This window comes from Elaeis guineensis, chromosome 10 (assembly GCF_000442705.2).
Source record: "Elaeis guineensis isolate ETL-2024a chromosome 10, EG11, whole genome shotgun sequence".
Lineage (NCBI taxonomy): Eukaryota > Viridiplantae > Streptophyta > Magnoliopsida > Arecales > Arecaceae > Elaeis > Elaeis guineensis.
This window is the reverse complement of record NC_026002.2, coordinates 37,498,163-37,512,477: the sequence shown is the minus strand read 5'-3', so window position 1 is coordinate 37,512,477 and position 14,315 is coordinate 37,498,163. Positions and strand designations below refer to the sequence as shown.

General features: G+C 50.0%; 1 protein-coding gene across 1 annotated transcript; it reads right to left on the bottom strand.

The window, feature by feature from the left end:
• Positions 1-3,295: 3,295 nt before the first annotated feature.
• Positions 3,296-4,156, bottom strand: LOC105052364 (probable calcium-binding protein CML46). The gene has a single exon (XM_010933151.4). It carries the CDS (start codon positions 4,123-4,125, stop codon positions 3,532-3,534), a length of 594 nt encoding a protein of 197 aa, XP_010931453.1. The 5' UTR covers positions 4,126-4,156; the 3' UTR covers positions 3,296-3,531.
• Positions 4,157-14,315: the final 10,159 nt, after the last annotated feature.

Here is a 14,315-nt window from a genome sequence, read left to right as displayed (position 1 = left end):
GTTCCCGATCGTTACTGTGCTGATTCGTCCTTAGGAACTCATCCATTTTGGTATTGAGTTATCGTTTACTGAACTTCTTTTGTTTTTCATCCTGTTCAACGTCGACGTTGTTCGAAGATTTCTGATCGTCGCTATGCTGATTCACCCTTAGAGACTGGAGATTTTCGATAAGGGTTTTCTTCCTCGTTGAGACGAGGTCCCTTGTGCCTTTGATGTAATCCATTTTTACTTATCGCTGGCATAGTTCGTCGCTTTCTCTTTTCGTCTCTCCTTTTCTTCTGTGTTCGAGTGAGGGTCTTCCCTCTGCTCTTGACGGGGTCGTGAGAGTGTAGAGGGACCGTTGAGGAGGCTTTTCTCTTTGTCCGATCTTGATCGACCGAGCCTTTGTTTGTGTCAGGACGAGATTCTCCTCTTGTTTCCGACAGTCAGTTTCAGCTCATGTTAGGACGAGATTCTCTTTCTATTCCTAACAGGGTGGTGGGGGCACGCGAGGGCTGCTGCAAGGGCCTCTCCCCCCATCCGATCTTTAAGAAATCGGACCTTCGACTTTGCTCATATTAGGATGATGTTCTCCTCCTGTTCCTAACAAGGCTGTGGGGGCACATAAGGACCATTGCAAGGGCCTCTCCCTCCATCCGATCTTTAAGAAATCGGGCCTTCGACTTTGCTCATATTAGGATGAGGTTCTCCTCCTGTTCCTAACAAAGCTGTGGGGGCACATAAGGGCCGTTGTGAAGGCCTCTCCCCCCATCCGATTTTTAAAAAATCGGACCTTCGACTTTACTCATGTTAGGACGAGGTTCTCCTCCTGTTCCTAACAAGGCTGTGGGGGCACATAAGGGCCGTTGCAAGGGCCTCTCCCCCCATCCGGTCTTTAAGAAATCAGACCTTCGACTTTTCTCATATTAGGACGAGGTTCTTCTCCTGTTCCTAACAAGGCTGTGGGGGCACATAAGGGCAGTTGCAAGGGCCTCTCCCCCCATCGGTCTTTAAGAAATCGGGCCTTTTACTTTGCTCATGTTAGGACGAGATTCTTCTCCTGTTCCTAACATGCTTAATTTCGTTTGTATGGGGGAGTTACTTCCTATCATTATAAGCTTATGCCAAAAGAAAAATATGCAAGTATGAAAGAAATTTTTATTTAGGGCAAAGTTGTTAGTAATACATTCGTAGATTTTTCGAACCCTATAGCCGTGGAAAGTCTGCTCCCCGTCGGGGTCCTCCTGAGATGGAGTTGATAATCTCAATCGGAGGCTGATCTTCAGGTTGCTCTTCCCTCCTTGGCGGCTCCGGCTGCAGCAGGGCCCTAGACCGGTCTTCCCTACCTTCAGGTCGGTGTCGAATGAATCTGTCGAGCCGACCTCGCCTGATGAGCTCCTCGATTTCGTCTCGGAGCTGAATGCATTCTTCCGTGTCGTGGTCGTGGTCACGGTGATAGAGGCAGAATTTATTCGGGTTGCACTTTTCGGGGTGCGAGTGCATCCTTTCCGGCCTTGGCAGCTGCTCCCTAACCTCCATCAGCACTTGAATTTTTGATGCGTTGAGAGGGGCGTGACTGTCGAATCTTCCGGGGGGAGAGCTTCGCCGAACTCTGTGGTCCAGGCTTCTCTGCTTATGAGCTCGGAGAGGAGTTCGAACACGCCTGTGTCCGGGAGGAGTTCGAGAATGCGGCCGAGCTTCACTCGGCCCTTTTTCAACTGCGGGCTTGCTTGAGTCTCCCGCCTGCCGCTCCTTCGCGGTCTCCTCATCCTTCATCTTGAAGACTTCTTCTGCTCGGGTATATCCTTCGGTCCGAGCCAGCAAATCAGCAAAGTCCCTGGGGTACTTCTTTTTCAGGAAAAATAAAAGATCGTTCTTCTGAAGACCGCCCTTCAGGACGGCCATCGCGATCGATTGGTCCAAGTTCTGGACCTCCAACGCGGCGACGTTGAAACGGTTGACGTAAGCTCGGATGGATTCTTCCTCCCTTTGCTTGATATTGATAAGGGACTCCGAGCCTCTCCGGGGACGCCGGCTGCTAACAAAATGAGCCGCAAACTGGTGGCTCATCTGGTCAAAGGAGAAGATGGTACCCGACTTCAATGCTGAGTACCAGTTCCTTGCTGCTCCCTTCAGAGTGGATGGGAAAGCTCGGCACAGGATGGCGTCTGGCGCGTCATGGAGCAGCATCATTATCCGGAAGGCCTCCAGGTGGTCAACCGGATCCGAGGTCCCATCGTAGCTTTCGAATTGGGGGAGATTGAAGTTTGGCGGGATCGGTTCCTGCATGATCATTTGAGAGAAAGGAGGGTCAGTGCAGATGTCCTCACCATAAGTAGGGGGAGCGTGGCGGAGCTCTTCGATCCATCGGTTCATCTCCTGGAGCCTTCGATCCAGGAGGTCCTCTCAACTGCGAGTCTCAAAGGTCTTCTGGTAAAGTAGAGGCAGGGATCCTCCGGGAGTGGAAGCGTGATCAGACCGCCCGCTGTAGAATGAAATTTGCTTACAGTAGAGATCCGGAGTAGACCGCCCGCTGTAGAAGTTCGGAGTAGACTATTCGTAGTAAAAGTTCGGCTCTCGCAGGAGCCCAGTTAGAATCCTGAAGGCGGTCGACCGCCGTAGAAACTCGGATGGAGTCCGATTACTGTAGAAACCTCGTTGTCGAAGAAGCTCGGATATTGACGAAGTCCGGAAGGAGTTCGGAGAATAGTTGATTACTGTAGAAGGTCGGCTGACAGTGAGGTCTAGAGAGCCTTTGGAGCGGCACGGTAGATGGATGGAGAAGCTCATTATCGGAGAAGTCCGGAAGCTTGGATGGTCGGGGGGGGGTTCAGAGGGATGCCATACCAGGTCGGAAGCCGGAGAAGTCTTGAAAAAGTCGATCTTTTACAAACTTCAGTCGGGGGGTATTTTATACCCAACAGTATCAAAACCTTCTGTGAAACAGCAATGGATCGACTTATGTTTACCGCCAAGATTTAATCCTAAGCTGACAGGGACAATACGACTTGACCGTTGACGAAGCCTTGACTCAGGTTCGCTAGAGTCCGCTGACTCACGTCTCCGCTTGCCTCCTAGATACTTAACTAGCTGCGACCCTAGTTGAGACACTGAAATAAATAAATAATCGATAAGGCAATCTTTGTATCAATAAGATTCACAGTGACTCTCAACACTCACATGGTTCATATGCTACCTATTAAATGGTTAATCTTTTAAGGTGTAAAGTAGGCACGTAGCAAGAGACAAGCTCATTCATAAACATACATGCAAGCCATTTGTCATATAAAAACCAAGTCACATTCTGATCATTCATACTAAGAAGAAACGCATACAAGCTGAGTACAGAATTGAGCACAAACCACAAACTCCTCGCAGCCAGTACTGAAAGGGGCAAGACAAAATAAATTTAAAAAAAAAAAAGACAATAAGCATATTTGTTTTTTGAGGAGAAGGGAGGTAGATTCCACCTAAATATTATTAAAAGAAAAAATTACAAGCATGATTGTTTTATTTGCGCCTGAGACACCTCGGGAAAGAACAGAAAATAAGCTACGTAGCATTCTCCATCAAGTTCTTAAACTCGCTGAAATCAATCCTCCCATCACCATCCTCATCAAATACTCTAATCATCCTCTCACAATCCTCCAACTTCATCCCCTCCCATCCCAACCTCCTCAACACACCCCATAATTCCTCCGGGCTTATGAATCCATCCTCGTTCCGGTCAAACACGTAAAATGCTTCCTCCAACTCCTCCAAACTAGCTTTTTTCTCCTCCAACAACTCATGAACTCCTTCCAATTGTCTACACTCTTTGCATTTGCCATCATCACCTCCACCCTCCCCCACTTCATCACTCCTCCAACCCACCATTGCAAGACTTCTCATGACCAATTTAATATCATCATAGGTCAGTCCTCCTCTGTCGTTACATGATTCGCATTCCTCGGGTGACAAGAGCTCGTCTTCGTCTTCCTCCTCCTCGACGTAGCACTCATCTTGGATGATAAACCTGATCGGTGTGAAAAGAAGGCGGATGGTCGGTAAACAACTGTCAAGGATTTCTCTGGTGAAATTGGTTATGTGGCAAATTCTAAAGGACGTAAAGCATCCGATTAAGATGAACACGATAGAGCCTTCCATTGCAACTTGTCTCGGTGTGAATGAGATCAAAGTGATGACGACCTGATGAGTCTGTCATGCATGAAGGGCTATTTATAAGCTCTCTGATTGCCCTGGAAAGGAGTCTTCCAGGCAAGCGCATGGAAGGTGGTGAGAAGAGCAAATCCATTTTGCAGCCTACTTCCATGCAATTATATTATTCTGTTCCTTTCTTCTACGTAATGTTTCCAGCAACTTCTTTGAAAGGGCCTGAAAAGCCACTGACCTTTGACCAAAGCTACTGTTCAAAACATTTATATCGTCAAGTCGGTGCATAAATGGACAATGACATGGCCCAATGGGCCCGAGCCCATAGCCACTTCCCTGTGCTGGCTTTTCCTTTCTTTGACTGCACTTGACCATGGCATCCAGCATCACAAACGAAGTGACCTCCACCTGGGATTGGCCACAATAAAGGCTTCAACATTTGGGTTTAGTGGCCTCTAGGAGAGCTTAGAAAAGCTAATCATCGTCGTTATTAGGCTTGGACTAGGTTACGAGTTCAGACTTGGGCTCTGACAACAGATTTGGACGAGTTCAACATTGACTTATGCCATACAATGTGTGTCTCTATCTTTATGAGACTTGGTCTTCTTTTTTAAAATGAACTCTTTCTCTGTAAATCGCTGTGTGATTGAAAGTAACCTAACAACAAGCAGGCTGGCCTCGGATTCACATCACAAATCGATCTTTTGGAGACTCGTTTCTTGACTTCTTTCTTTGCAGGATATCCATCTGACCCAAGTCAGCTGTAGGATATCACTAGTCAACCATTATCCACACTTGAGATTAGTTAATTATTTCTAGGAGACGCACATGTATTAAAGCACAGTGTAATTTCTGGCGAAGAAGTGAAGTCAAGAAAAAGCTTTGATGTGAAGCAAATTGTTTCAATCCTGTCTTAGGTTTGTGGGCAATGATGTGCGTGAATCGACGTCATACATCTAATGTCAGTGGGGTTTAGGAGCCTAATTTTGCTCCCCCTTCCCCTGCCAAAATAAACAATCGACACAAAAGTAGCCCACATATTTGCAACTTCACCATAAGATGACAACAGAATCCATTGACCCTTTACCAAAACAAAAGATAAGAAATGCATCTTCACAAGAATTAGATAAGGAATGCATCATCCCCAGTCAAACGGGAGACCTCAAGCTGAAGACAGGACAGATTTGGGGACAAATTATTAATTAAATATATAAATATATGATCTGAACCTGACCGCAAACAAAAGATAAACTAGATGGAATACAAGTAATAGGTTTCGTAAACCAAACCAATAATATAACCGTTAGTAGGCTTTAAAGCCATAAAAAATTTCAATCTATTGTACCATGAACAAAATCTATTCTTGTCTTTCAGCTCCCTCTTTCATGGCTCTCTAGCCATAAACTTATCTCTCCCTCAAAGTCACAATTCATGAATTTTGAACGTCGATATTAAGTTACATGAAAAACCAAGTCACAAGTTCACACCTGGTCTTTGACAGCAGAATTGGACGAGTTCAACATTGACTTGTGATATATAATGTGGGTCTTTATATTTATGAGACCAGGTCTTCTTTTTTTAAATGAACTCTTTCCCTGTAAATCCCTGTTTGACTGAAACCAACCTAACAACAAGCAGCTGCTGGTCTCGGATTCGGGAGACTGGTTCCTTGACTTCTTTGTTTGTAGGATATCCATCTGATATAAATGGTCTCTAGGATGTGGCAAGTCAACCATTATCCACATTTGAGATTAGTTAATTATTTCTAGGAGACGCACATGGATTAAAGCACGGTGCAATTTCTAGCGAAGAACTGAAGTCAAGAAAAAGCTTTGATGTGAAGCAAATGGTTTCAATCCTATCTTAGGTTGTGGGCAATGATGTGTGTGATTCGACGTAATACATGCATGATGCTTGTTGGGATATATCGACTCACCCCTGTACGCCAATTTATACTCGGACCGATCCGACCGATGCCCGACTCTACCGATCAGATGACTCCGACAACGACTCCGACTGACGACTGCCGACAATAGCTGCCAACAATATCCGGTCGAAGGTATGTCGGTCGAACAGACCCATGCTGTTCCCGACCGGCCGAGCGGCCGAATCCGTACCACTGACTCACTGTCGGGGATGGCAGCCGACGTCAAACTTTCACAAGGCACCAGATCAGTCGACGGTATCTCCGGGTCATCACCCGACATCTCGGCAGTCGAATACCGACATATAATTGGCCAGTCCGCCCAAACGCCGTACAACCGCTATGGGCAGTTGTCCTGTCAAGGATATGCGGAATGGCCGCCCTGGAGCGTTGTCCTGCCAAGGATATGGATTAATCCCCAGTGACTTGACAACCCACGGTGATTTGACAGCCCCCGATGATTTGACAACTCTCCAGTTGTCTGCACCATTAATGGCGGAATCATACCTCATTCTACTATAAAATGGGGTAAGGCAACAATCTTGGTAAGTTTTAAGTGAGCTTTCTCAAGTTTCAAGCAAGCTTTCTCAAGCTCTCTAGCTCTCTCTCTCTCAAGCTGAGCTCCTGATTTTTCACTGTTGCCTAATCTCCTCTCTGACTTGACCGTCGGAGGGTCCCCGCCGGAGGCATCTCCAATCCATGAGGACTTCTCTTGCAGGTGCGCGACCTCGACGATCGGGCGACGGAGAGATTGGTCGCAACAGATTTGGCACGTCAGGTAGGGGTCATATTCGACAGAGGTAAGATAGCGAGCTCCATAGAGCTTGAAAGACCTCTCGAGATGACGAAAATCAGGGCTCAGCGATCGAGAGCTACCGGATCGGCGAGGCACTCTTCCCGTCGGGAAGAGGCCCCTCCTTCACCTTCCAAGACGGAACCCAGCTCTCCGCATCCTGTGGTGACCACGGAGGCACAGATCACGGTGATCGTGCGGCAAATGACTGTTCTGACGGACGCGATCAAAAATCTCCAACAACAACCGATCCAGTTGCCGCAACCACCGACGAAACAACCGGCGGTGCATCCTATGCCATCCAGAAGCAGCCACCGACGCCCACATCAACTTCCATCTCCTCCTCAAGAGCAGCCATCTCATCACTCCCACCGAGAAGGGGGGAGGTGGCCACAGCATGACACCCGCCGGTCTTGGCATCACTCTCCTTTCCAGCTGGAGCGAGCGAGGAAAGAGAAGCAGCCGCGGACACCGTCCGCCTCACTCTCAAACTCGTCAGGAGGATCGACCCCTGGGGTTTCTCAACACTGACGGTTAGACGACTACGAGCGCAAGTTTGAAGAAATCGACCGTCGGCTTGTCCAGCTTCAGGCGGATGGTCAGAAGTCGTTGAACGACGTCGACTTCCGAACCACCCAACCTCTCTCCCGATTTATCCTCGACGAACCGATTCCTAGTCTGTTCAAGATGCCTCATATGGAGCCTTGCGATGGCTCCACCAACCCAATTGACCATCTGGAGAGCTACAAGGCTCTCATGATAATTCAAGGGGCAACCGATGCCCTCCTCTGCATCGACTTTCCCTCCACACTCCACAAAACTGCCAGGGCCTGGTACTCCGGCCTCCGCTCGAAAAGTATCCACTCCTTCGGACAGCTCGAATATTCTTTCGTGGCCCATTTCAGCATCAGTTGGAAGCCGCCACGAACTTCGGACAGTCTTTTCTCCCTCAAGCAGGGAGAAAATGAGACACTACGATACTTTGTGGCCCGATTCAACGTGGCCACACTTGAGGTCCAGGACCTCAACGAAGACATGGCTATCTCGGTCATGAAGAGGGGGCTAAGGGGGTCTCGATTCACATATTCCTTGGACAAGACCCTCCCCCGGACGTATGCCAAATTACTGGAGTGCGCGTATAAATACATGGGCACGGACGAAAGAGCTTCCGATCGGTGCCTGACCTAGGGCACGGGTCAGAAAGAGAAGCGGAAGAAAGGTGGGGCCCCTGCTGAACTCAGCAGGCCCCCCACCGATAGACAGGTCTTGCCCCGTCGACGGAGTCCAAGACCGACGCATCGCAGGTATGACTCCACTCCTCTCCCTGCTCCTCGTGCACAGATCCTGATGGAGATCGAAGGAGTGAAATATCTGTGACGACCTCCGCCTTTGAAGGCAAAGGGCCTCGACCAACGCATCCCGATCGCCGAACCTATGGCTCGATCGATCGTCGATCGTCGAATCTACGACTCCATCGCTGAACCGACGATCCGATCGCCGAACCTACGGCTCGATCGTCGATCATCAATTGCCGAATCTATGCTGGATCTACGATGAACCAACGGCTCGATCACTGATCGACGAATCTATGATGACTCGATCGTCGATCGTCGAACCAACGGCTCGATCATCGATCGTCGAATCCATGATGAATCTACGGCACGATCGTCGATTGTCAAATCTACGATGAATCTATGGCTCGATTGTCGATCGTCGATCATTGAATCTACGTCGGATCTACGACGAACCAATGGCTCGATGGTCGATTGACGAATCTACGATGATGGCTCGATCGTCGATCGTCGAACCAACGGCTCGATCGTCGATCATCGAATCTACAACAAATCTACGACTCAATCATCGATCATCGAACCAATGGCTCGATCGTCGATCGTCGAATCTATGATGAATCTATGGCATGATCGCCGATCATCGAATCTACGATGAATCTACGATTCGATCGCCGATTGCGATCGTCGAATCTACGTCGGATCTATGACAAACCAATGGCTTGATCATCGATCGACGAATCTACGATGATGGCTCGATCATCGATCATCGAACCAATGGCTTGATCATCGATCATCGAATCTACGACTCGATCGTCGATCGCCGAACCAACGACTCGATCGTCGATCGTCGAATCTACATCGAATCTACGACAAACCAATGGCTTGGTCGTCGATTGCCGAACCTACGGCTCGATCATCGATCGTCGATCGTCGAATCTACATCGGATCTACGACGAGCCAACAGCTCGATCGCCAATCGTCGGACCAACGGCTCGATTGTCAAATCTACGGCTCCATCGTCGAATCTATGGCTCGACCGCCCGATCCGATGGCTCGATCGCCGATGATACATCGGACTCCCATGAAGATCGTTCTGTCTACACTAATGGAAGGCCAGCGCTGGCGGTGAAACCTCTCTAAGTTGAAGTCGCGGTCCTTCCACAGTTGATCAAATTCTACAACGGAGATCGAAGGGGCGAAATATCTACGACGGCCTCCACCTCTGAAGGCAAAGGGCTTCGACCAATGTGGCTGGCTAACTTGCCGACTTAACTTCGACTAAGAAGGACAAAATATCAAGATGACCGCAGTCGCACCCGCGACATACCGACCTAGTCACGACCGATCGAAGGATATTCGGCTTACCATCGTTTATCATACGTCCCGACGTGCACGTCCGACCAAGGGCCGGACAATGGATATTCGACTTGCCATCATTATCCTATCCGAATACATTGGACACGACTCGACTACCAAATTCTCTGGTATGATGGCGTCGACAAACTACATCGCACTTGCGACATACCGACCCGATCACGATCGGTCGAAGGATATTCGGCTTGCCACCGTTTATCATACGTCCCGACGTGCACGTCCGATCAAGGGCTGGACAACGGATATTCAAGTTGTCATCGTTATCCTATCCGAATACGTCGGACACTACTCGACTATCAGACTCTACGGAAAGATCGTATCGATAAGCTACGTTCGGAGATTTGCCGACACCCGACCCGACGTGCACGCTCGACCTACAGTCGGGACGACTCTCGACCATCGGATCCTATGCAACTTGCACGACAGTCGGGACGCCGACCTGCGATCGGGGCTTGCTCTGCCTTTGGCGGGGCATGCGCTACTGACTACTTTGATCGGCTACACTAAATCCTACCGAACATCCTAGTGAGGTATGTCGGAGCCACGACCTATACTCTTGAGAATGGCTCGGCAAATCGAACACTTTGAACCACACGTGGAGAAAAGTTTGAAAAGTCTTTCATTTCATTAAGTTAAAGTGACTTACAAAATTGGGCCGAAGTCCGATTACAAAATTGGGACGAAGTCCAATTACAAATATCAAAGACGAAGCAAAAATAAAGGAATACAAAGATATCGGAGCAGACACTCTGACTATTCGTCGGAGTCGACTTCCTACACCGAGGATAGCTCGGGAGCAACCAGTGTGCCCGCTCGGGTTGGAGTAGGACCAGAGGTTGGAGCCACCTCCACCGGCCCAGGGTCGGACTCCTCCGCAGCCGTCGGATCCTCCGGCATGGCGTCGGCATCCCCCTCTGCGGCTTGGTCCTCCGACCCCGGAGGGATGACGCCGCTCAGGTCGAGCTCTGGGTGCAGACTTTGGATCGCATCCCGGGCATCCTTGTACCCCACATGGTAGGAGGCGAAGGTGCTCTCGAGGAGCTCCTCCCGGTACTCGTCCGAGCCACAGAAGTCCTCCACCGTCCGGCTCAGCGCCTCCTTGGCCGACTCCGTCGGCTTGGGCGGAGGACAAGTTCTCCTCAGCCTTAGCCAGGTTCTCCAGGCTAGCTCGAAGCTATTCGCGCTCGACCTCGAGCTCCCTGACGCGGCCATCCCGCTCACGCCGCAGCCGGTGAATGGAGCGGGTCTTGCGCTGGACCTGCTCGTGAGCCGATTGAAGTTCGACCTCTGAAGTGGCTAGGCCGTCGATGAGTCGGGAGATCTCCTCCTCGAGCCTAGCCTCACGGTCGGCCAACAACTTCAGTTGGTCCACCAGCGTCATCTTCTCAGCCTCGGTGGTTTCGGCCCTATTCTTCCAGGCCACCCGGACGTCGTCGAACCTCCGATACCTGGCCTCCAGCACAGACATATTGTAGATCAGCTGCAAGTAGAAGGCCGATCGTCAGAAAAATGAAATGATGAAAATAATAATGAAGAAGGAAGAAAAAAAAGAAGAGCTTACCTGGATCATGATCGGGTAAAAGAAAAAGAGCATCTCGGTCACCGGCCGGCTCCTCAAAAGCTCTCGATCAGCCGGGAGAATGGTCGCTTGGCACAACCTCCTAGCAAAATTGTGGTTGGCCAGGGCCGACGCTCCTTCGGAAATTCGAACGTCGGATGACATGATGCGGTCCGCCGACCTTGTGTCGTCCGTCGGCGCCATCGGAGCCTTTCCCCGATCAGTTGCCCAGGTCCGAAGATCGGAGAGGGACGGGAAGCCCGAACTCGACTGGGTCCCTCCCGAGGGCGCGACGGGAGCCGCCGTAGGTCGTTCGGGCTCACTTGCTTTGGCCCGAACCTCCTCCATAGGTTGTGGCACCGACGATCCTTCGGCTGCCCCCTCTGCCACCACTTCCTCAGACAGCACTTCAAGTGGCACCGCCGACGCCGATAGGATGATGACCGGCTCAAAGCCCGATGCACGTTCGGTGTCGGGTGCGCTACCGCCGTTGCGATGTCGGTCGGGGATGATATCTGAGGCCTCTTGGGAGGCCGCGAAGGTCTGACCCCGGGCGTCGATCTCTTCCTCGCCGCATGTTGCCGAATGTCAGCATCTGTCAATCTCACTCTCGACGGCATGCCTGCAATTTCAACAAAGGATTAGCACAAGTTCGAAAATGGATGAAAAAGCCAAAGGACGACCAACAGACCGAACGATACCTAAGCGGGGAACCGAACTCAGGCCGGCGTCGTACAGAGCTTGCTCGGTGACGAGCTCCCTCTGCTTCGGCACTGACACATCCTTCAGTTGGTGAAAGTCCTCTCGGTCTCTAGCCTCCACCCGACTGTTTTTCATTCGACTGAGTCTGAGGGTCGCCCCAGCGAGAAGGGAACCCCCAAGGTAGCGGAGAAGAAGCAAAAAAAAATTAGTTCTTCCACCCGTGAATCGACGATGAAAGACCGGTGATGAACGAAAGACCCTTCCGGGAATTGAAGAACACCACCCTCGGACTTTCGGGTGGAGTCAGAGGACGAAGAATCCCCGAAAGAGAAAAATATGGGAAAAGGTCGGCAAAAGCCGACACAACAGAGCGAAGCTGATTATTAACCGGACTGAGTTCGGCGTCAGTTGCACCGGACAAAGCCCGTAATAATCCAAGACATTCCGAACAAACTCCAGAATCGAAAAGCAAAGATCTGTCTGAAGGTCCTCGACATAAAAAGCCACCTGGCCCGGAGGTGGGTTGTTAACCCGACCCTCAGCCCCAAGGGCGAAGAGCTCGAACTGCTCCGGGATACTGTACTGCCCCCTGAGCCGTTCGACGTTTGTCTCCGAAAGTGAAGAAACCTCTACCTCCGGGGTCGATCAGGAGTCATCGGTCGGGTTCCCCGACTGACTTCCTCGTGGAGAGGTTCTAGCCATAATGCTAGCCCCAGAAAAGAAAACACAAAGAAAAATATCGAAGGAGAAAGGATGCAAGGAGACAAGGATGGAAAAAATTTTGAGGAGAGCTTTCAGAGGAAGAGAACGGAAGTAACTACCTGGGACTGGGGGACAAGTCGACAGGACCTCAGCATCAGGAACAAATTTACAGCAAAAAGTGAAGTTTTGGATGTAAGTGGCCACATATATATAAGGCCCTTCGACGATCGAGATGAAAATGTGCTGAGCGAGGGCTTCCAGGATGTTGACACGTGACAGCGTCAGGGCCCTTCCTCGGTCCGACGGTTCGATGCACCTGCCTCCAGATCAAGCCACGTCACCTCCATCCACGTGAACGGTTCCGACCTAATAGCCCCCTGACACGTGGTGGAAAAAACCGCGTCTCGGAATTAACTAACCGACGGCAGTTGGCGTTCCCAACGAGACGACAGTTCGCATTCCCAAGGAGACGGCGGTTCGCATTCCCAATGGGACATCTGACGTCGGATCATTCGTTAGTACGATCACCAGAGTCGGAGCATGACATGATGGAAAACCACTCCTTTCGCCCGAAGCCGTCGCCCACGTGAAAATGCTGGCCAACACGACATCCGACTCAGGAGTGGGGGGGGCAACTGTTGGGATATATCGACTGATCTCTGTACGCCGACTTACCCTCGGACCGGTCCGATTGACTTCCGACTCTACCGACCGGACGACTCCGATAATGACTCCGACTGACGACTGCCGATAATAGCTGCAGACAATATTCGACCGAAGGTATGTCGGTCGAACAGACTTATGCTGTTCCCGATCGGCCGAGCGGCCGAATCCGTACCACCGACTCACTGTCGGGGGTGGCAGCCGACGTTCGACTTTCGCAAGGCACCAGATCAGTCGATGGTGTCTCCAGATCATCATCCGACGTCTCGACAGTCGAATACCGACATATAGTCAGCCAGTCCGCCCAAACGCCGTACAACCGCTATGGGCAGTTATCCTGTCAAGGACATGCGGAATGGCTGTCCTGGGGCGTTGTCCTGCCAAGAACATGGATTAATCTCCAGTGACTTGACAACCCACGGCGATTTGACAGCCTCCGACGATTTGACAACTCTCCAGTTGTCTACACCATTAATGGCGGGACCATACTGCATTCTACTATAAAATGGGGTAAGACAACAGTCTTGGTAAGTTTTAAGTGAGCATTCTCAAGTTTCAAGCAAGCTTCCTAAAGCTCTCTAGCTCTCTCTCTCTCTCAAGCTGAGCCCCTGATTTTCCACTGTTGCCTAGTCTCTTCTCTGACTTGACCGTCGGAGGGTCCCCACCGGAGGCATCTCCGGTCCGTGATGACTTCTCTTGCAGGTGCGTGACCTCGGCGATCGGACGACGGGGGGATTGGCCGCAACAATGCTTATGGCTAACGTAATCTAATGTCATTGGGGTTTAGGAGCCTAATCTTGCTTCCCCTTCCCCTACCAAAATAAACAATTGACACAAAAGTAGCCCACATACTTGCAACTTCACCATAAGATGACAACAGAATCCATTGACACTTAACCAAAACAGAAGATAAGGAATGCATCTTCACAAGAATTAGATGAGGAATGCATCATCCCAAGTCAAACTGGAGACCTCGAGCTGAAGATAGGACACATTTGGGGCCAAGTAATTAATTAAATATATAAATATATGATCTGAACCTGACCGCAAACAAAAGATAAAATAGATAAATAAAAGTAATAGGTTTTGTAAACCAAACCAACAATATAATTGTTAATAGGCTTTAAAGAGATAACTATTTCAATTTATTGCACCATGAACAAAATCTCATCTTCT